The following is a 24,659-nucleotide window of genomic DNA, read 5'->3' as shown; positions in this document are numbered from 1 at the left end:
CCAGGAATCTGCCAACTTGAGGGGAGACGAGAAGATCCATGAAGAGGGGCATCACATCAGAAGGAGCGAACACTGATTGGCCAGCAGCCTTGTGCTGAGGCTGACCTAACCACACATGGCAGTGACGGAGGAGCTGCACAAAATAGAGGGCTCAAACATGGTGCAGCAGGAAAATCTGCACCTGTGACTGGCACTACAGTTCAGAAATTGAGTACACTGGAGACATGTCAGATGTCCAAAGGAAGCTGCAAGTGTGGGAGCTGACAAGATCACTGGGCAAGGAGCTAGAGTAAGTAGTTCATTGTGCTAACGCGAAGCCTCAGACAGTGGAACAAAGGCAATAATTACTGAACTCAGTGAGAATTGGGGAAGACCAACCAGTAAGGGTTTACCTAGGAAAAATTAACTGGCTCACAATTGAAGGTGTGAGGCTTCTTTTCTAATTTGGACTATCACGAGGTTTAGGACCTCTATAACATTTTGGAAACCTGTTCTCTGTCCAGATGTGACCACAGACCTTCGGGGTGGGCCATGCAGATATATAATACAAAACCTCAGAATCAGTTTGTCTCACAGAGAGATATGTGGCATCAAATGGCATAATGAAAATGCCGATTGGGGATGTGGAGTCAGATCTCGAGAAACAAAAGCATACGGTTGATAACATAATTATATTGCTTAAACGTAGAAACTCAGCCGGATCCAAAAATGATACTGCATTTGTTGATACATGTATGGCAATCTGATTATGATCTTGGATAATGGAAGAAAAATTGGAAGAGGCAACCAATGCTATTGTACATCAAAATTCTTTGACAATATAAATGGCTTACAACCTATTCAGTAATCATACTGATTTGGTTTATAAAATCACACTATATGTGATGTAGCTCGCTCCCCGTAAGATTTCTGTGTTTATAAAGTATTGTCTTTCAGTTATCTAAGTTCATAACAATATGTAATTTAGATCAAAACTCATATATTAGATATTCTTACTCAGTAATACTTGTAGAGCACTATTTCATGGTCCTATATTTGTTCACAATTTGGGAATTGGGCTAGTAAGGCACTATCATACAAAAGAAGGGGCCAAGAACCTTTTTCTCATTCTGGGGCTAAGCCAGGCTTGCTCGCTGCATGCCCAGCAGTAGGGTCCTTCCGATGGACCAAAGCACATGGGATCACTGATGTTCTGGCAGGTGTGGGACAAAGAGATAGAGACAGAAGCTCATAACCACAAGGTGAGATTTCTTTGACCTTGGAACTCTAGAAAATTGCACATAAAATATGAGGGACCTGAAAGTGAATCTGGGTAAACGTTGTTGAGGTCACTTAATTGTAAAGGTTACAATACATTTGCTTATGGACAAATTATGACTGGTGCCTTCGAGGCTTAGAAGAGCACCAATAGCAACTTTGTATTTCTTGACATTGGGCTTTGCTTAGACCCATTGTGAAATATTTCTAGAGTTGTTTGTCATGTTCCTTTGCTTTTGCTGCTCTGCTCTGTTTACCTGTTGTGGGTACTGAGTGGAGCTAAAATAAGATAAATTAACAAAGCAAAACCTCTTGGAAGAACTTACGTTGTGCGATGGCTCACTTTGGACGCCTTCAGCTACCTGTAGCTGATTTGACTTTGATTTTCGTCTTCATCACAAATTTGATGTCATTAGTCACATGGATACAGGGGGCGTGGCTAGCGAGCCAAGATGGCGGATGCAAACTGATCGCGCTCAGCGACTCATCCCGGTTTATCCGGCAATACGACTGCAAGGGGGACCAATGAGCGCCACGTACCTGATGTCCTCCCGAGTTGGACCCCCGGAGCGCCAATGGCTTTGATCGCGGCAGTGGGGGACGCCGTGACCGCTGCGTGAGCGGTATTAGCGTGTGTGGGACCGCCGGTAGCGGCCTTCCTGGAAAAGGCGTGGAGAGCAGACCTCGCTGAGGAGACACGCGGCGTCCGCGTACGGCCTGCGGTGGAGGTGACTCCCGAAAGGAACGCCGACCTCGGATGTGTGCCCGACCCAATTGCACTGACGCGTCCTGTGCAGGTTCCGGCCCCTGATGGCTGGGGTGGCCCTGGGGCCTGCTGCGGCCCTACAAACGAGATAAATGTGGGGCGGCCCTGCCCCTGCATCCCCTGGGTGTCTTGCGACCGCCGGCCTGACTGATCCTCTTACCTCGAGGTGACGCTGGACCTTGCCAACAGCTGCATCCTGGGGGCAGCTTCTTATTGGCCTCCTGGGCACTTACGGTAACCTTGCGGGCCGGGAAACAGAAGTCTCACGTTTGCTGGAAGACACCAGAACACACAACAACTTGTTGGTCGACCCCCCGGAGTGGCACCAGCCTACACTGACATTGCCCTATTTGGCGACTCATGTGAGGTGAAAATCGGGGCTGCTCGTGCTGCCAGGCCCGCTTCCTGAGCGGTGCGTGCAAGCGGGCCCCTTCCCATCAAATGTGCTGAAACTAGACTTGTGCACATGGTGATGCGCTGCAAAGACGCAAGTCAAGTTCTTGACACAAATATGGCGGGAGCAGGCCACCTTCGCTCTGGAGCCGGAGTTAAATCCTTGCCGGACAACTCGCCCCAAGACAGTCAAAAACTGGATGCCGTGCTGGCGGCGGTGGAGCGCATAGGCAATTCACTGGAACCAGCCCGTACCTCCCTGGAGGGAAAGATAGATAGGGTGACCAGTGACCTTACCCTGCTACATGCAGACCACCGCAAACTAGCGGACAGGACATGTACACTTGAGGGCCGCCTTGACGAGCTGGCTCCCACAAGGCATCGTCTGGAGTCTTCGCTACAGGATGCCCTGACCGCATAGAAGGGCTGGAGCGCTGTGCTGGGGATGCCGAGGGCCGCACCGTAGGAACAACATTCAAGTCATTGGCCTTCCGGAGGGCGTGGAGGGCAGCGACGCAGTCGCCTATTCTGAGTCTTGGTTGCGGGAACTGGTACCGGGGGGCTCCCTGACGCCCTTCTTTTCAGTGGAGCGCGCGCACAGGGTTCCTGTCAGATCACGGCCTCTGGGGAGCGGACCTCGCCCCTTCTTACTCCATTTACTTCACTATGCAGACAGAGATATTATCCTCCGGGCAGTCAGGATATTACCCCCCCATTCTGATTAGATTACGCCCAAGTCATGCTGTTCCCTGACTATAAGTTGGCAGTGCAGAGAGAGCTTGCCTCATATTTGCCTTTAAAATGTAAACTCCGGGCCCTCAACCTTGCATATTCTCTTCTATTCCCGGCCAAACTCCGCATAACAACTGAGACCAAATCCTATTTTTTCACTACACCAGAATCGGCGTGGGAATGGCTGGAGTCCACTGGCCGTGTCAGTGTACGAAATCCGGAAAAGAGCCCGCCATCAACGCGGGATCACCACTCCCACGGAAGACGCAGCCGCAGAACACGCACTGCCACCCCGGGCAAATCAAAGCACATCCCTGACCTGGAGCATATCATACAGGAGCAACAAGGTGCACTGCAGTCGGCAGCAGCTATTAATGTACTCCAGGTTGTTTCGGAAGCGGAAACTGAACTCTCACAAACCAACAGTGAGGAACTTTCCTCTGTTGAACATTTTTCTGGGATGGGGTCCCCAACGCGCTTAGGGGTGACACCCCGGACGGCGGATGACCTTTTCTTACACCTTTACACCGTCTCTGCTCCATCGGTGGTATCCTGAGAGGATCTTTCCTCCAAAAGGCTCTCCCCCTCAACGACAGTGTTCATTGTACCCGGAAGTGGATCCTGTGTTGCCTGCTCCGTGCGCTGACGATGACTTTGACTATTATGGAGCAGTTTCAGGTGCATTGAGACACCCGCGGGGCCGCCCCTCCCTAGAACGCCTAATGCCTATACACGCTCTCGTATTCCCCATGTGTCAAATTCCATTGGTACCCCCACACCCATGTTTTCTGGTGTGCTCGCTATACTCCACAGCCACCTCCAAGTTACCTGGCCTACCCCACTCTCCTTCTAGTGGAGAATTGTTGTATATATTTGTTTTGCTGACCTTATAGATTATTTGGTTTGGGCAGATACCGGTTGTCCCTCTGCTCTAATGGAATTTTGTTTATTAGTATTGAAATGGAATCTGAACCTTCCTAGCCTGCCAGTCTACTGGAACCCCGCTATTATCCACACGGCCGTACATGCACGACGAACACAGTTGATTAACTGCTACTACTGTCATTACCCACCATGAACACACACACTGCACTTACATGGAATGTGTGCGGCATACACACGCCCGCGCGCAGATATTCCGTATCTTCCTATCTAAAAAGACACTCAGTACACATAGCTTTCTTACTGGAAACACATTTAGCGCAACCTGAAGTGTCTCGCCTGCAGCGACGATGGAGGGGAAAGTTATACGCAACAGGTTACTCCTCCTATGCCAGAGGTGCTTTGGTTTGGATCAGGCCGGGCATCCCCTTTGTGGCAGAGGACCAAATTGTTGACGAACAGGGGCGCTATGCCCTGGTACGCGGGCAACTTGCGGGCCGAGCCTTGGCGCTGGGCTCCATATACGCACCGAACTCGGATCAGGCCTCCTTTCTCCGCTCCCTGTCCAATCAACTATCGGGATGGAGTAATTATCCTTGGTTATTGGGGGGGGGGGACGACTTCAACTGTGTATTGGACCCTGACTTAGATCGATACTTTCCTCCATTACCTGCGGCGCCCACCATGGTTGCTGCACGTGCGTTGAACACCTGGATTCAGAACTGGCACCTCCTAGACTATAAAATACTGGCCAAAATACTAGTGATGCGTCTAGCGCCCATGGTCTCAGACCTGGTCCACACCGATCAAAACGGATTTGTGCCCGCACTGGACACTTCACATAATATCAGGCGGTTATTCTGCGTTATGCGATACTTGACAAGTGACTGGCCACTGGCGGGATGCTTGGTTCTTGATCTGGAAAAGGCTTTTGATTCCCTGGAATGGCCGTACCTTTTCGAAGTTTTGCAACCGTTTGGCTTTGGTCCACGTTTCTTACATATGGTTAAGTTGCTATACATTGCCCCCACAGTCTGGGTCAAGATGGGTGGGAGCATTTCGGGACCAGTTGAGGTGCGCAGAGGCACGAGGCAGGGTTGCCCCCTTTCTCTTTGCTGTTCTCCCTCGCGATGGAGCCATTGGCTGTGGAACTACGCAACGGAGGTCCCCACTAGAGTGTTGCGCTCGGTGACGGTCTACATACCGTATCACTATATGCCGACGACCTCCTGTTGTACTTCAGGGACATCACCAATGTCCTGCCGGTGGTCAGGGTTATCTTAAAGTGTTTTGCGACTCTCTCGGGACTGCGCGTTAACTGGGCGAAATCATGCCTCTTCCCCTTTGACCCAGATCTCCCAAACCCGCGGTTGCGCCTTGCTGGCATAGATGTACCTTGGCAGCCACACACGTTCAGATATTTGGGCATTCACATATATCACCGGAAGGAGGACCAGCGCGATGGGAATCTTGGGAAGGCAATGGCGTCCATCCACTCCCAAATGACCTTTTGGCAGTTGCTGCCGCTGTCGGTTGCAGGCAGGGTTGCACTTTTGAAAATTATTGTGCTAGTGTGCCTTTTATACTATTTCTCCAGTCTCCCACACTATATCCCGGCTAGCTTCTTTAGAGAACTGGAACCTCAGCTGCGCGAATTCATTTAGAACAAGGGACGCTGCATAGTAGCACTTAAAAAACTCTACCTGCCCCTGGAATGGGGTGGTCTCTCCGCGCCAAACCTAGAACATTATTATTTGGCCTCGCAACTCCAGTGGGTATACCGATGGTTGGCGGGACTCTATCTTTCCGATACAGCGACTACCTCTGAGCCCTGGCAGCTGACACGATTAACACACCTCTTCCACCCACTCACGCATTTAGCACCGGCTAGGGAGCTCCTCCTTAATGTGGCACATCGTTGCTACCGCAGATGCCTACAACTCCTGAGGGATACAGTTCAGTTCGCCCCGGCCCTGGCACTGCTGGGTACGCCTCGCGGCCCTGGAGCCACCTCCAACATTGAACTCCAGGTGTGGCACGCTGCAGAATTACACACACTGGGCGACCTGTACAGCGATGGCAAGCTGATTCTGTTTTCTACCCTGGCTGCAGAAGCGGGCCTTCCAGCGGGGCAGTTTCTGTTATATAATTCCTTAGTGAGGTCACTGCCAAGCAGATGGGGGGACCTATTGACTGCCCCTCCAACTCATTTGCTAGTACAATACATGCAGGTCATGGGGCAGGGCAAACATTTGATCAAGTGGTTCACAGACGCACTGCGGACTCATACACAACATGATTATGTAGCGCTACGTACTGCCTGGGAGGGGGACTCTGGCACACCCTTCACAGACACACAATGGAAATCTGTCCTGTCTAGCCACATAACAATCCCCCGCAACTCCAGATTTCGACTTATACAATTTTACATTATTCACAGGGCATATCTTACACCAGCTCGCATTAACAGATATTTTCTTCGATGTGCTGCAGCCTGCCCCCGTTGCAATTATTTGAACGCAGACACCCTACACATGTTGTGGTCTTGTTCCCTTTTGCACAGTTACTGAGGAGCTATTATTGCTTGTCTATCAGCATGCACATCGTGCACACTGTCACCTACATGGGAAAGCTGTGTGTTTGCCTGTTTTCTAGAGGCCCGCACCACAGGGCTACCACACGATTCTTGGACCTGGGGTTTATAACAGCCAATTGGCTGATCACCCGGAGATGGAAGGCTGCTGAAGCGCCGACTGTGTTGGCATGGAGGCGCTCCTTTTTTACTTGGGCGGAGGCTGAGGGGGTGGCCCTGAGGCGAGAGGATGTACTTGGTCTGCGTAGGTACCCCCTCTCGGCCACTTGGGACGAGATGCTGACAACCTTGCGAGCCCCGGAGATAGACTCTGACCTAGTTGAGACAACTGAATTACTCACAGTCACCTAGTGATCATGAGCCACAGGTGATATCCTGCTAAAGTAATTGGTGTACTCCTCAATCGCTGCACTTTAATACCCAAAAGATAGGTTTACCCAGCGATGATGTGACATATTTGGACACAAGTTGGTCGTTGCATGGGCAGATATTTCTGTACGCTATTCGGGGAATTCCTAACAGGTGGAGGCATTGAAGCATTTATACCAGACTCATAACTCTATTGTACTCCTTTGTTGTTACATGTTACTGTTTTACTTATTACTATCTTAGAATCTGCACTTATGCACAAACAAATGGCTACTTTTACTGTCACGCAATGAAGCGGCAGGGTGATCAGACAAACAGTGATATGTATTTGGACATGAATGACTATCCGTCCACTATGCAAACTGCTGGCATCGCAGCCTCTATAGACATTAATAGATCTAAGCTATGATACACATCTCCGGGTAACCGACACGCCAACCCCAGGCGTCAGTGGCCAGCGAGAGTGCCCTTGCTGACAACATATAAGGGCTCACAAAAAGTATAACTGTTGCAATATTCTGCTATGTCAGACACGAGAATTGTATTGATTTGTCATGTTAATAACAATAGCAATTAACAATAAAAAAAAATAAAAAAATTAGTCACATGGATACAGTTTTTCATCCTGGCCATTGCTGTAATTTATGCTCCAGAAAAGTCACTTCAGTTCAAGATTAAGGTTTCTTGTCTGGCCTGATGCACTATCTTTATCTGACTGCAGGTGCTTACAGTTCATATTAATGTTCACCTAGGCCATCCTCATTTCACTATTTTCTTATATTTCCATAGGCTTTTATTGATTTACTTAGCAACCTACATTATCCACGGTTGCTGCCATTGTTACTCATTAGAAATTACTAACCTTATTTTTCTCCAATTTTCGCAATATCCTTCGTTCAGCTTGTTTTGTGGTTATCAGTTAATACATTAACAAACATGTTTACTAAATTTGTTATAGGCTTACGTATTTTATTCTTGATCTGTATTGTCACTTACGCTGCTGCATGCTTGCACCTTTCAAACATTTTCTGAGCATAAGCTTGCAGCAGACTAAAGAACAGCCCTGTTGCTCCGGCCACTGGATCTAAATGTTCTGAATATCCTGATCATTATCAGGCACTGGATAGATGTAGAATGGCAAGGAGGGCTGTAGACGACTTGGCCCTAAACACACATTTGAGAGGTGAAATATCAAGCTTGTACCAGACAAGTAACAGGTAAAGCCGATTTTGTGTAAATTATACTTAAGTGTGTTCTACAAAACAAGGCAATGAGACAGGTAGTGCAGTGGGTGTTCACGCAGCCTTGCAGAGACCTTACAGTGCCTGCGGAAGAAAGTATAGTAGTGAGAGTGTCGCCCAAAATAGACAAAATAAGACAATGCCATAAACCTCTCTGGGTCTTTGACAACCCAAAATAATTATGGTGCAATTCAGGAATAAGAAATTAATTGTTGTAAAATTACATATATTTTTCCTAATTATTTCTAATCTTAACAGTTTGTCCGTGTGCATCTTTTATGAATTGTGTAAGACGTTTGATACAATTGATACATATGTTTGTTAACTTTTGGTATTGTGACTATGTAAGCACGGCGACCATATACCTTCACCAGAAGATCGTCCTCATGGAGCCTAAATTGCTCAGTTTCATATTACTGACAGGATACATAACTGTCAAATGCTTTGGAAACATTTTCTTATGTCAGTACATTGGACATATACAGTACATCAGACAATGCAGGCCATTTAATGTTAACAATCTGAATGTATTGCTGCACAAATCTAATTGTGTCTTGAAGCTTATACAACAGATGTTTTTTTGCTGAAAATCTTTGCAAATCTACTCTAGTGCAGCTGATAGACAAGCAACATCTCTTCTTGTTCAGCAGGCATAATTTAGTTTCAGGAGCAAAGTGTGATGCTGTCTTCAGCACACAGGCCAAGGAAGTTGTGTCTATTCAGCAGACAAGCGTGAGATAAATGACAGAAGCAATAAGGGACCTTTCAGAACGCACCCTGCGCCCAATCCCCACTGCCCCACACAGCTGACTATGTCATGTAACATTATAAATGATGTTGTATTAAGAAAGGCAGACCTACTGGCTTTATCAAAGGGTCGAAATATAAAAAGTGGTGAGCTATTTATTTGATTAAGGGGTCATCACACCAACATTTATAAATTAGACATATTGCCTTTGTCAAAAAGTCACCAATAACTATAATCAAATGTATATTTCAATAATTCCACTCTTTGCAGTATTTAATAATAGCAATTGTTATAAAATACTTTCATTGAAGCATTATTTAAAAAAAATACATGAACGTGTCAGAGTCTTTTTTTCCAAACATTTTTCAGGTAACAAAAGTGCAGCAATAGGACCAACCACAAGCTGTCCCTGCTCTCCAGCTGAAGAGCATACAGCAAAGTGGGTGTCCTGATGCCCACCCAAGGGCATCAACAACCGTTCCAATGTTGGAGGCCATGGGGTGGGGAGGGCAAGGTCCCGGCCGGCTCCCCAGCCAGCACTCATCACAGGTGCCAGTAGGAGCCGGCTGTGTTCTGGGCAGGAGCAAAGTTGTGTTCCTTGCCAGAGTGTAGGCAGGGAATAAAGATTACGTTCCCTTCCCGCACTCTACAGGGCAGGGAGCACAGAGGTGTACCAGGGGATGGGATCCCCAAGACACTGTTATGATCGGGCCCGGGAGGATAGAGCCCCGTCACCCCCCCAAAAAATGGCCAATGGAGGTAGTAGGTCTCTCCGAGGCACAGGGAGAGGGGTTGTTCGGCCCCAGGGATTATTTTCCCCTGGGCCTTAAAGAGGCTTGGATAGAGCAAGTAAGTTATTGGCCCAGAGAGATGTGGTCCCCCAGGGCCTGACAAAGCTCTGGGGCAAGGGGCTGCATGCCCCCTCCCCATAATAAAACAATCAGCACAAGAGGATGGGGTCCCTGGGGCTCTTTAAAGGTTCGGGGAAAGGAGCTTCACACCCACTCTCCAAAAAAGTAAATTTCTCTGACCCTCATCTCGGGTGGGAATGGGGTCTTATTTTTAGCATTCTGCCAAATTTGTATAATGCATTTCAGCCGTTTTGACTGTAGCTGTGTCTCATTTTCCTATGGAAACTGTATGGGGTAACCACTTCTTGGGACATCCCCTTTTCCTTGACCCCCACTTGACGGATCACCACAAAACCTTCCAGAAAGTAGCTGAGGTGGATGAGATTTTATTGACAAGTTTTGTGAAGATTCGTCAAGTGGCGCCAAACGTATTAGCAAACCAAAAAATCTATTTCCTATGGAAGGGTAGTCTAACGATAACCATCCAATGGCGACTACCACTGATAATATATAACATATCTGGAAATATTATTCTATATTGTGATTTGATGTCCTGATCATTTGGAGAAGAGTGGATGTGTGTTTCATAGAAATCGAGTACAAACATGTGGGGTTACCACTGGGGTAAATCTAGAAACCCGAGACTTAGAGGAATGAATAGTGCTGTTCTACAAATAACAAGTAACACTCTTTTCCCTCCAGCTCCTCACAGATGTGCCCTGTCAAGATCTGGCATTAGAGATGGGAGACAGTCCCAGCAAGGTGCGAGGCCTGCAAGACACACTCCAACGTCTTTTGGATCGTAGAGAGGATGAGCGCCGGTCCAAACAACTCCTACAACTATACCTGGAGGCCTTGAAGGGAGAAGGCAGTGGTAAACCCATGGAAATGGGTAGGAGTTTGTGGGTCTAACTCCCTCTATTTTGTTAGCTTGTGACAGCAAAGTGTCTCTAAAGCATCAGAACCCTGTTTGCTGAAATTATAACACCGCAACATTTGTGAGTTAACCGCAGAAGATGAATCTCAGTCAAAGCAGACCTCACATAATGCATATGTGACATGCATCTGTCACTGTACTCTTTGGTACGTCATCATATCCAGAGTATATGCACAGATTCTTGACAGCAGCACTACTCATTACAGTTAACACATAAACAATTCTTACATAGAACACAATGATAATCCACACCCATCGAGCGAAACACAATAATAAAATAATTAACTACGAAGGACATGTAAACTGTGCCTCACCCCACTAATCACTTAGGGCCACATGTACGTAGCTTTATTATTGGCACAAACGGGCGATTTGCAGAATCGGGCTGTTTGTGACAAAAAAAAAGCATTTTGGTATGTACAAACCCTATTTTGCTATTCGGTAATCCATTTACCTAATCGCAAAATAGGTTTGCGAGTCGCCATTAGGAAGGGGAGTTCCCCTCCGAATTGCTAGTCGCAGTGCACTGTATGATTGTTTTGTGACCGTGAATACAGTCACAAAACAAACGCAGTTAGCCCCAATTTCAAATTGGTGCTAAACCATTCGCAAACGGAAAGGGGTGCCCATGGGTACCCTTCCACTTTGTGAATGGTAGCGAAAATTATTTTTCAGAGCAGGCAGGGGTCCCCAGGAAAACTTTTCATTTTTGTTTTTGAAATGCATCCCGTTTTCCTCTAAGGAAAACAGGCTTCATAATTTTTTTTTTTTTTAAACTGCTTTATTTAAAAACAGTCATAGACATGGTCTGCTGTCCCCAGCAGGCCACCGTCCCTGTGAGTGCAGCCATTCCCAATGGGGTGGCAAATTGCGACCTATCTCATGAATATTAATGAGGTAGGTAATTTGCGACCCCCCCATTGGGAATCGCAAACAGTGTGAAGTACACTGTTGTAAATATGGTTTTGCGACTCACAATTTGCAACTTGCAAATGAGTCGCAAAACTCTGGATCATACATCTGGCCCTTAGTTCTAAATGTAGCACCCTATCCCAAAAGAAGAACACCACTCTGACCAATCAGCAAAGCACTTACTATCTCCAAGTCTAGCACTTTCTCATCCAAATCCAATCACTCCCTCCTCAGAGTAGTCTCCTTCCCATTCACTTATGTACTTTATCACCTCATCAGGGGTACAAAGCACTATATAAAAGTGATTACTATGCAATATACATTATTATGTGTGATTTATACTAAATCTGTCGACTGTAGGACAGATAAAAAAAATTAAATCGTTTTTGCCTTTTAAATCCTCAGGTTTCCCCAAACACTGCAGAAATAGTCTATGCTGCATTAGAAGTATGCTTAAGGCTACACTCTCCAAAACCAGGCTTTCTTTTTTCGGAGGAGAAATCGTTCTATCTCCTTTCATTGTTTATAGTAGGCAACCTAGAAACTGTAACCTTCTGATCTGTGACCAATGCCCATCCACATTCACTCCTTGACCAATATAAACTGGTCAGGAATGGGACTCTGCACTCTAGAATACTGTGATCTCAGATCCAAGGGCAGAGAGCTCCAGGGCTTTGTCACTTGATAGGCAAAAGATCTACCACTCTGTCAAGACTTCCTTATTGTATGAATACTGAAGAGGAACATCGTACCTGAGCACGAAATATCAGGAAAAAAGTTGTTGAATGAATAGAGATCCTACGCCTTGGAGGGCATTAAAACATATACACAACTTTTGAACAGACTGCACATCTGTGACCGGTGGCAGAATAAGGTCCAGAAATTTCCAGGAATGAGAACATTTACTCAATCTGTTGCTGCTCATGGAGTAAAGGTCACTCAGATGCATGTTGTAATAACTGCAATTGCTAAATGGTAAAACCAGAAAGGCATACATTGTGCACATTAGAATAGTCAAGGAAAGAGCCTACCACTCCTTGAAGAATGGGCTATTGAACCTTCACTGGAAGAAACATTTTCCTTTATTTATATTCAATATGTTACTATCCAAACCTGTTCCGTAAAAGAGGGTTAATTATTAAATATGACCTCTAGATTTTCACTGTCCATGCTAGTGAAGGACAGCCGCGTATAGTATGTGGCCACCAGACAGAAGACCCATAGAACAGTAAGTTTGGTTTAATCCAAATTCAACTTCAGACAGCATTTGGGAATACAGTCTGCTAATGCATTTTGTCCAGAGCGGAAATTACTGCAAACTTCCTCCCTGCTGCCTTCCATCCAAATAATAAGATGAGTATTGTCTGCATAACAGATGCACCAGGGATGGTATTTATTTAAAAACTCAGCAAGAGGAGCTACATGAAGGTTGTTTAGTGTAGGCCATGGAGTGGAACCTTGAAGAACTCTGTAGAGCATGCATCTGGCAGTTAATCTAAAGGAATGCATAAATACCAGTTGGTTATGCCTGTTGAAAAGGATCTAATCAATCCGGCACCGCCCCTTTATTCCCATCCCTCTGAGCCTCGCCACCAAAACACCAAGGCATCAAGTGTCGAAGGCTACAGAGAGATCTGGATGGACATGACAAGCAACTCCCTCCTAATCCAGAATCGTCATCATCATGTTTGACAATAACAAACATTATATTGGTTCCATGGTAAGAATGGAACCCTGGCTACTTTTAGTGCAAGAGGATGTGAGCTGTAATTACAAAGTGGCAAAAAAGGAGCATACAAATGGACAATAGATCCTAAGAACTGTGCATGTTTTTTTTCTTTAAGTAACAGAATAATGTATGCTCTTTTACACTCTAACGGGAGAGATCCAGTCATGAGAGATGAATTGATCTGTTGATAAACGGGCAAGCCTACTAAGGGTGCTACCAAATGAAAAAATTAGCTGATTGTGGCTCACCAAGTGACCCATATTTTTTAGCATTGTTTAGTTCAACAGTAATTTCTGAAGAAGATTAACACACTCTTTACACTATCGACTTGCTTCCGTTTTAATTGTGTCCTAGTAATGTCACTTTTGGTAGTATAATGATTTTATTGAATTTTCTATTGGATGTTGCAGGTGGGAAGTGGATTTAACACTCTTTTAACCTCCTGTATTAACATACCTGATTCAAATTGGAAGATTTTATTGGTTTTGATATTATTGTTAAGAATTGAAGGTGGATTTCAGCACTTTTTTCTTTAATATTCCTTGCATTTATTGCGTCACTTACATTGTTAGCATTTTGTGTTTTTTTGGCTTGGCCCGAGTGGTGGCAACCATCTTGCATTTCCAGTCACTCAGTCGTCTAGTATTTTTCTGACTACTTGTAGATCAGAAGTTACATATTTTTTCCTGACTGAAATGTGGTTTGAAGATACACCCTTACTTGACATTCATATGGCTATTTTCCTGCTCTTCATACTTCTGAATGAGGATCATGTGGGTATGATTGGAGGAGGTCTAGCTACCTTCTATTGTGAGTGGTTGATGGTCAAAGTTTTTCCTCTGTAGAAACACCGCAGGAAGTCTGGCCTTTTCTAGTCCCCCTTCAGCTACTTTTATGGTCTTGCACATTGAAGTGAATGGCCCTCATGGTACCTTGTTAGATTTTTTCTTCAGTTTCATGAATTGTTTTTTCCCATGGTCTTGGGGTCCTTCAGACTTACTGCATTGGGTGACTTGAATATCTGTGTGGATGTGTCATTTGTGTCTGGCTCGCACAATGTGCTTTCCTCATGCTGCACTTGGTTGTAAGTAGATAATTGCAACGTTGACCCATTCTCCAAGCCATATATTAGATTTGTCTCCGACAATTTTATTTCCAGTCCGCCATACCTGAGGGAAACATGATCTGATCATGTTGCCTTACCATTTGAGTTGAAGTAAGACTGGGTTGCTGTTGATCTTGTGATTAAGAGGAAATGGTTGAAGCAAAGATTTGCAATTGTTGTGTTATGTTCGAGGCACCCTCCTATCTGATTCATAATGAAACCTGGACTAATAGGCTTATGATTAATTATTGGCTTTCTTCTGCTCTAGAGTCAGCTGTTCTGGTACAAGTTACTAATTCACACCAGAAGATGCCACCTACAATGTGATGTTCCCCAGCCTTTGCTGCACTTAAATATTCCTGCAAACAACTTGAGAGAGTGTGGCAGAAAGACTACATTTCTGAGGCTAAAGTTAAATATAAGGTAGCACGTTAAAAAATAAAGTCTGCATTAGAAAAGCTCACTCGGAGATTTGTGCGACTTGCCTTCTCTCAAGTAATAATGTATATTTAGAAATATTTAAGGTAGTCAAGGAATTTACCGGTCCAGCCTGTCGTCATTGATGTGTGAATCTCTAGTCTAGAAAAAAGTAGATCAATTTATCAGTCATTTTCATGTAGAAGATCTGCGATTACTACATCTTTGCATCAATTAATAGAGTCCTGAAATAGCACAGGTTGACCTAAATGTATCCCTGTAGGATAACATTGACCAGTGTTACATACAACCTCATTCTTCACTAATAAGTGTCACAAAGATATGTGTCCACAGTTTTATCTGAGCCCAAAAGCTGCTAGCACCTTCTGGGTTTTCTTTATATTATATTTTACTGTTCTTTTTGCTTACCTATACATGAAACTCCTGATCTTCTTTAAATATACAGCACTGGCTTGACATTAAGTTTATTGAGTATTAGTTGCCTTGTAATGGAGTTTTTAAGTTTCTTGCCCCTACCACCTTTTAGAGTAAACATCAACAGTTTTCATGATGGCTTGATTTCTCTATCCACGCTACCTAGTTGGAGTGCGTTAGTACTGGGGTTCCTGGAACTTCAGGGTCATACAACAGGATACCACCCACTAAACCTTGAATTCCAGTGGAACCCAGGTACTAGTCTCACAGTGTTCTTCACAGTGTTAATCTGGGTATTGGACATGTACATCTAATGATTGAAGTTGTGGGCTTCCAGGATATTACACTATTACCAAACAGAGTGAAATGACTGAAGGAAGCTAAATCATCTTCTCTAAATACTTACATTGCTAAACAAGGTATAGCCAACCCATGCACAGTGATCTGAACGTTGTACTCGAAAAATTATAAAACGTTTACTAGACATGCAGGTTGAGTAACTTGAATAATCTACCCGACCTAACTGCAATGTACTTGACCCGTAAATGGGTCTCAAATTGTGTGATCCTAGTCAAATATTTTTGTTTACAGAGTTGTTTTTTTCTTCATTCTCACATATGAGTGCACCTTCAATTATGTGAGCTCAGCATTTTTGCTGTACAAAAAAACATTTTGTTTGATTTAATAGACTAATGGCCTCATTATGAGTTTGGTGGGCAGCGAAGGCTGCCCGCCAAATTCTTTGGGTCAGAAGACCGCCACTCTGGTCTTCCACCCGCTGGCCCTATTACGAGTTGCCTGATGGGCCAGCGGGAAACTCACCACAACATTGACAGCAGCCCGTAATTGAGCCGGCGGTATTGTTGCAGTGTGTCGAGTGCAATGGCACCTGTTGTGCCTTTCACTGTCTGTAAATCAGTCAGTGAAAAGCGCAAAGGAGCTGTCCATGGGGGCCCCTGCACTGCCCATGGGGGCCCCTGGCCATCTCGGACAGCCTTTGCATGCAAAAGCTGGCAGACACAGTAGTCCTGGCGGATTAAGACCGCCAGCACCACCAGGCCGTCGTCCAGCCTAAAAGTGGCGGTGCCAGAGGTCCCACTGTGGCGCTTTCACCACAGTCGTAATATGGAGGTCGGACTGCCACTTTGGCGGCAGTCCGACTGCCACCACAAGTGTGGAGGTCTTAAGACTGCCACACTCGTAATGACGTCATAAATGTTTGCTCCATGTATAATAAGAATCTAGCCCACATATAGGGGACACATCATCCATGACCTGCTTCTCAGTTTACTAACAGCATTGCCATCAGGGCAGGAATGTTTCTCAGTTTATATTTAAATGCCCACTTTTAATAAATATATCACTGAAGCATGATGTGGTATTACACTGTCATTTACAGACAGTAAATTTCCAAAAAATGTCCTTAAATCTTCCCACCAACTTGCAGCTTTACTGATAAAACTATATAGTGTATTAACAATAATCTCTGAAAATATTTTTCAGAACGCATATTTATCCTTTGCACATCACCAAGTAAAGTGTTCTGATTTGTTTTAATTCTATTAAAATATTTTTTCATTACACAGAAGTACAAAAATGGGCTTTCACAACTACTGAAACATATTTTGAAATATTTGCACAGTTGACTTGCTGAGTGTTAGGAAAAACCTAACTCTCCACAGCCTCATTTCACACTCTTTTTACAGCGGGTCATGCAGTTGACATCACAGAATCCTGGAACTCTGCAGTCAACAGGAAAATTGTTAGAAGACAAACAGACTTTTGACCTCTCTCTCTGAACACAGAACAAATGTGAAAAGAACAAGATTTAAAGGCGTCTTTATTGCTCCTTCGCTTACTGACTGAACAGAGCACCTGTTCTTTGTCAACTCGGCAGAAGGGGCAAGTAGGTCCTAAAAATAGCTCAATCTGATAAACTGCTAGTGAATGGGACTCCCATTTAACAAGCATGCTGGATAGATCAGCCAAATCAATCCTAGCAATAAGTGAGGGGACTTATGTCACAGTCTGATCTCGTTACATCCCTTAGGAGTATTCCTCATCCTTGCCAAAGATATCCCTGATTTGAAAAGTTGCTTCGCTGATATGCCATGCCTTTTGAGGTCATAGAGGGTTAGGTTCATAGTCACTGTATTGTCTGCAGTGCTTAAATTGTAAATAAAAACCTGCCGGTGCCCAAAGTTCTCCCTTGAAACACGAGAGTGCTGCAATTAAATGTGGGAGCACAGAATACTGAGGCAGCCTAATCCTAAAACCATCTCTGGCCACTTTAATCCATTGACAGCGACTCCCTGGCGCTTCAGCTCACTCTTGTAGCTTTCTGCTTTCTCCCTTTGTGACGCTTTTTCATTTTTCTCTTCCTCCGTCATTCCCATGTGTCTTTTGCTCGTAGTAAATGCTTGAGGCAGAAAAATGCGTGCCAGCCCTCAAAATTAAGTGCCTGTGACCAGCACCGGAAACCACCGGCTCAAATTAAGCACTGATTGTCTGCAATGCATCTCAGTTCTCTCTTCCAAAAACATCCTAGCAGCCCATGATGAGCTATAAAGGTAAATGTGAAACATAATGTACAAATTAAAAAATTTAAATATATAAAAACATTTGTGTGCATTTCAAGATTACTCAAGTTAGTTTCCTACTTCCCCTCTGTATAACACCCTGAGTTCTATAACAGCTATTAGCCAGACTACACTGACCTTGGCATAGGATCTGTTTAAGATAATATAGCTACAGTGTGTTCTCTAAAGTGCTGTGATGCTCCTTGCCGAAATGGCTGGAATTAAATAAAGTAAAATAAAAATATGAATACTGAAGCATGAAGTGCAAATGGTTCTGTGTAAAAGTAGCGTCACCAAACAAAATGTGATCTTGATAGGTTGGAACAAAATAAGATACTGAAGATAGCAGATCTTACATTTTACAATATTTATATATAGTATTTGTTTGAAAGACCAAATATCAGTGCTCTATATTTTTTAGGAAAAATTGGAAAGACATTCTCCATATCGGAACTCAATGTTAGTAACCTACCCTATCTTTACCTTGTCTTTCATACTTTCAATTCTGCAAAATAAACTTTTCTACCCAGTCTTCCAAATAAATTGAAATGTCCATTTTAATGTTGAGTCTCAACCTTCATACAAAATAAGAGGACAAGTAAATCCCCATGGAAGAAACAGCAAGCATATCTCATCATTCCTATTCCTGTTACTTACAATTTCTATGCCTGATTGGTCATTTGTTGTTTAAATTGGAAAGAGAGGAGGTGGGTACTTTTCAGCAAGGATCAGACTTCTGCCCGCTTTCTTCCTGCATTACTGAGTTGTTTATTTGTTTATTCCTTCTCGGTACCAGGGAGGAGAACACCACCATTTCCTTCAGGTTCAGATTGCAAGGTTCTGTGAGACTCTTTCCCTTTCCCCCAGTGCGTATTAAAAACTACACTTAATAACACCATTCGAGGTACTGCATTCATTTATTATTTTAGGATGTCGTATGTTTCTGTCATTTCCATTACATTACAAAATATTTTGAGTTTGTGTTACTTACTGATGACTGCAGGAATGCCAGGAGAGGTTAAAATGTCTTTCTATGCACCCTCGTCAAAACTTGGGTCTAACCGAAAATCTTTCAATTTTAGAAGCTCACAGACAGGACTTTAGGTGTCAGGTTCTGGGATCCGGAGGTAATGTAATTGAACTCCTTTTTTGGGAAGGACTCGCTGCCTTGCACTCTGCAGGTTGATCTGTTAAATGGGATTCCTTACAATCACAAGTTAATGAATATTGGTGTCATTTTAATGGGTGAGCATCAGGATAGCACTAGCCGTATGTGCATCTTCTAGCAGAAGGGTCCCACCAAAGACCATATATACTACGTTAGCGCCAGTGGTAAAAGCAAGGAATCGGATAATAGACAAAAATACTGACACAGGAACCAAAACGCTCCCACATCACTTCTGGGGTAATAGAGGTCTATAAGCTGTACCAGATTTCTGCACAATAAGAGATGTCTTAAGTAACTGGTCATAGAAAACTAAAGATAACTATAATTATGACCAGATATACCATAGTATATTTGTATAACCAAACCTCTACACTTGGAGAGGAAACTAGGAAATCCTAGAAACTAACCAGAAATATCTCAAAAACACAAGTGCATGAAAACCACTCTCCTAAGTTTAAAATAACCACAGTAGGCTTCATCCCTATACGCGCTCCTAGATGATTAGCATGGTTTCTACTTTACTTCTATACAACTGAGATAATAAGGAATTCCATTAAAATCCTAATGTTCCCTTTTCTTAGCAATGTATAGGCAGACTAGAAATCTAATCCCTTGTACAGTGTTCATGAAAATGAATACAATTTTCTTTTAAACCCATCCTATTTCTTCACATGAGTATTTAATATTACACATATTGCCATCCGACAGACCAAATGCATTTATCTTTAAAAGAGGCGACAGTGAATTTGGAATTGATTATGTTCTGGCAAGCACCACAACTTGGAGTTGTTTGATAGACTTTAAGGTGGATAACAGAGAAGATAGTGAACATCAACCAATGTGTATGGTATTGTCAGGGACGTTATTTGACTCTCAGGCCCTGATTACATCAGATAATTCAATTCAGCTTATTATCAGTAACAACCGTAGGTCAGTCATATGGCCACTTATAGCGAACAAACTTGACACCTTGACAGGGATATACAATGCATTTGCCAATTTTATACTACCCTTAGCAGATAAACCACTCTCAAATATTCCTATATTAAATATCCACTATACCTTGATAGAGAAAATTAAACCATATCTGACTAAGCCTAATTCGAAACGTTCTAACACTGGTACAGCTAGGCATCCATTGAACAGTCCCTGGTACCCTAAGGATTGTTGAGTAGCCAGGAAGAGATCACTAATGGCCCTCAGGTCCAAAAATATGGAACTAGTGAGAGACGCAAGACCGGAATATAGGAAAGTGGTAACCTTAGCCGAAAGAAATTGAAATGAGGCCAGCTGGAATGACCCGATTGTAGCTGCCCAAAGCCTCATTACAAGTCTGGTGAATGGACCGCCGACTCCTGGCGTCTGACCTCCAGATTACGACCCCGGCGGTCAGACCGCCAGGGGACCGCTGCCATTGCGAGGACCATGGTTCCTGACAGGATGGCGGTAGTTGAAGTCGTGGTCAGCAACGGTAGCGCTGAGTTCATCATCGCCATGCTGACCACAAGTCCCCTTTCTGTCAGCCTTTTCATGGATGAAAAGGATGGCAGAAAGGCAGTGCTGGGGGGGCACGGTGGGCCTGCACTGCACTCTCTATAGCAGACAGTGCGCATTCCGAGGGTGCTGGGGTCCCCTTCTATGCAACTGCATCGGCTCCATAAGGAGCGGATGCCAATGATGCTGCACTGTTTCCCCGGGGCTGACTGGCAGAAACCTCTAATAAGGAGGTTTCTGCCTGTCAGCCCAGTGGAAACATCATATAGGGCCGGGTGCCAGCTCAATGGGAGTCTTCTCCCCAAGGGGCTGGCCGGCAGACCAGCGGTCACCCGCTAACCTTGTAATGAGGCCCAAAGTTACTGTTATGTTTTGGGAAATAGTCATTCATGTTAACAAAGAGGGCTTCACCACCAGAGATCATTGCCTTGACCCTGGTACTTGGAGTAGACATTTTACCCAAGCCTATTCCGGCGCCTTCACAATCTCTATTCGGTTTGACTTCTACTTAACTGAATCAAGCCATAACATATGTTCCTCATTTTAGTTTAGAAGAGACCATTTCTCCTCATTACGTCTGCTCCGGGGAGACATAAGGTTTTAGCACTGCTCCAGTTTACGTGAATTTTAAAATCTGGGGCAGCGTCAAAATCCACGGGTGTTGCGTGGGAACAGCCGTCGAAAGGCCCATGGGACACCTCCTTGGCGCAGAGTGAGGCAACGCAGCAGCTTGCACTGCTTTGCCATTCTCCATATCTATAAGACCATGCAAAGCCACATAGGCTGGCTTTGCGTCGCCTCATAGGTATGATTGACAGGCTTGTGCTGCCGGAGCATAAAAAAAAGTGATGCTCCGGTGACGCAAACCTCTCATAAATAAGCTTCCATATATTCTGTATGTTTTTTATAACAGCCAGCATAAATAAAAATAAATGAAAGAAAGTTGTTAGTCAGTGGGAAATGCACTGTAGTGCATTATGAAACCTCTTAGTTAATGCACTGCAGAGGTCTGTGTGTAATTGGAGAGGACAGAAATGTATATTTGCATTAAACACACTATAAAATAGACTAATACAAAATGAGCAAAATGTTTTACCATAAAATAGTGCTTCCATAATACAGATTTTAGTAATACGCAGACCATATACGCAATACACACTTTTTTTTTTTAACATAACTGACCCTTCAACAGCTCCTTAGGTGTAGAAAACACTATGTAAATACAATTACAATTAAAAGCATGCACTTCATGGTTCAGTTGTTAACTCTTTTTACTATCACTCAAAAAAGTTAAATCTTTGTCATCACAAAGCTTCCAGTGATCCGATCAGTACGGGCTCCCAAGCATCCTTTACACTTGCAGATTACAGTTTACATTTGCAGAATAACTGGTAGCGCATATTTGCATTTCTTTCAGGCAAGCAGGCACACTGACAAAAACACTTGTTTAGATGCCTGCCCCTCCCTCGGATTCACTTAACAGGAGACTCACCGAATGACAATTCAGTTGAAGCTTTCTAAACAATCTAAATTAACCGTCCCAGGACGGTTGTTGTTTTCCAAAATGAAGACGATTTGGATTCGAGGCAGAAGTGGGTTAGGAATGCGTGCATCACTTCTGATGACTCCACGGCCCCCATGGAGGTTGCGACTCACAGTTTGAAGACCTCTGCTTTAGACCAAGAGTCAGCACAACCAACCAGGTCTTTAGGCTTTTTTGTAGGAAATACAACAAATTGAAGGGGCGGTCCATCTGTACATAGCCTTTGTGGACTTAAAAGCAGCTTTTGACTTGGTCCCAAGGGGGCTAATATGGGATACATTGAAAAAACAAGATGTTCCCAATGAGCTCTTGGGACAGATAGCCAGACTACACCAAGATACTTACTCTAAAGTCTACTGCAGTCCTGTGGGTGAAATTACAGAGGCTATACCAATTAAAAAGGGTGTTAGACAGGGATGCATGTTGCCACCCACACTTTTTTTCGCTGTACGTAAATGACGTAGTACAGCATCTGTTGAGATGGAATCCCACCTAGTCGTGGAGAAGCATGATTGCAACACCGGCATTATTATTTGCTTATGACACAATCTTGATGACTCAGACACCGAAGGGGTTTGCAAAGATTATTAGGTAGGTTCAATGATTACGGTAGGTTAAAGGTTTTAAAAATGAATTCAAACAAAACTAAATATATGGCCATAAGACCGCATAAGTTCTTTAGGAAAAACATCACAACCCACAAACAAAAATTGGAACATGTGGCCAATTTTAGCACCTTGGTATCACAATAGATACAAAATTTTCATGGAAATTTAAAACATTAAAATCCAAAGCAACCCTGCCACAGACTTCTATGGCAGTTATCAAAAAGAATCAAGCCACTAAATCCAAGACCTTCCCACCAACCCTGGAGGTTTACAAATATAAGGCCTAAACAGCAGCGCTTTATGGGGCAGACCTGTGGGGGCAAGGGGTAAACTGGACCCACTTACTGTAGGTGAAAACACATTTGCACGTAAGTTACTCTGCCTCCCAGAGTGCACACCTATGTTACCAGTGTACTGAGATCTTGGCATCAGAGATTAGAGCATTTAGCCATCTTGATACCTTTATTTCTTTGAGCAAGACTCTGGGTTACTCACAAACTCACTTCCTATAGAAAGGGATTGAGGGAATTACTGGATTTAGATGGAAGCAACACTTTCCCATGGTTTTGCCATGTATGGCTCTGATTTAACAAGTTAGATTTGAGGCATTTTTGGGAGGAGCCAACTTCACTAACTGCTCAATCCAAAAAGATTTTGAAACAAACCTACTGCGTATACATATTAAATAGTGCACAGAGTAACTCTAGTATTGGTAGTCTTTCTGCACAAGTTTTTAAATATTAAACCTTCCCCAGGGTTTGAACTCTACCTGGACACTGTGCAACCACAATTAGCAAAAACTCCTTTTATTAAGTTTTGTTTTCATATTTTACTGATCAAGGCAAATACGGCCAGGTGGTCAACTGCACTCTGTACATTTTGAACACCAAAGAAAATACTGCACATGTTTTGTTTTTTGCCCATCTTACACTAATGGTAGAAAGAAATGGGTCAAACCTATGTGTTGAAACTTGGGGACTAGGCGACCTATAGAGGCATTGCGTATTTTAAAGTCAGATTTGACAGAGCCTATTGTGTTTAACCTGAGTAGATATCTTTTTGCTGTTAGCTTAGTGCGGCAGCAGGAGGATTTAAACATTTAATCAAGATTGAATTAGATTTTTCCTTTTCCTTAACATTTGTTTTATTTACTATTTACATTAAAGCTTGTATTACTGTGAATATTTTTATTGGAATAAGATATTGTGTTAAGGTCTCGAATGTATTATATTTTGTGATATTTGTGTTTCTTATGGTTTTTGACAGAAATAAAAGCTAAAGACTACTACTGTTAATATTACACAAAAGCCTAGACCTGAGAGTTCAAATAAATATGCAAGTAGTGGTTCAAAATTCATTATTTCAACAGTATGCAATATACTTCTTTGTAAAATAAAATATCGAAAGGACACTCCTGTCTGGGTGCTTGCAGTAAGATATCCAAGTAGCAAGGTCCTGGCTGCAGCAACATTGTAACACAGTTGCCTAGCAGAGGACGCCATGAATCACGAGGAAAGTTACACCTAAAGATCTAAGAAGGCCGTCATCTTTCTGCACTCACAAGAGTTCACTGGCACTGCTGCTTGCACAACTTGAATCCAGTCAACACCAACACTCCATGATGACCATCAACCTTTCCTTCTCTGAAAATCATGCAGTGTAATTGTCTACAAAGTACTGCTTCCTCAAACACTGGTCCGAATAATTAACAAGTAGTACCTTTGGACCCACTTTGTGAAAGTGAATGTGTGTCTTGAAATACCAGAGCATCTCTGCAATGTCAACTTACTTGTGTTGGCAGGGAAGAAAGTTGTCTTTACAAAGTCATGCATTTGATCTGCTGCTTCTAGTCTTCTCTGTTATGCACGATGTATTTGATTCATTACAGGAGCTATCCTCA

General features: G+C 43.7%; 1 protein-coding gene across 3 annotated transcripts in view; it reads left to right on the top strand.

Annotated features, from left to right (window-relative positions):
• Window positions 1–24,659, top strand: part of LOC138301097 (DNA fragmentation factor subunit alpha-like) — a 67,014-nt gene that overhangs the window by 34,747 nt on the left and 7,608 nt on the right. For all 3 annotated transcript variants that reach the window (XM_069241201.1, XM_069241200.1, XM_069241202.1), the window contains exon 5: window positions 10,535–10,724. In XM_069241201.1, coding sequence (XP_069097302.1) covers window positions 10,535–10,724 — 190 coding nt within the window. The remainder of the gene's footprint in view (window positions 1–10,534; window positions 10,725–24,659) is intronic.

This window comes from Pleurodeles waltl, chromosome 6 (genome assembly GCF_031143425.1).
Source record: "Pleurodeles waltl isolate 20211129_DDA chromosome 6, aPleWal1.hap1.20221129, whole genome shotgun sequence".
In the NCBI taxonomy this organism is placed as follows: domain Eukaryota; kingdom Metazoa; phylum Chordata; class Amphibia; order Caudata; family Salamandridae; genus Pleurodeles; species Pleurodeles waltl.
This window is presented reverse-complemented; position numbering and strand designations above follow the sequence as displayed.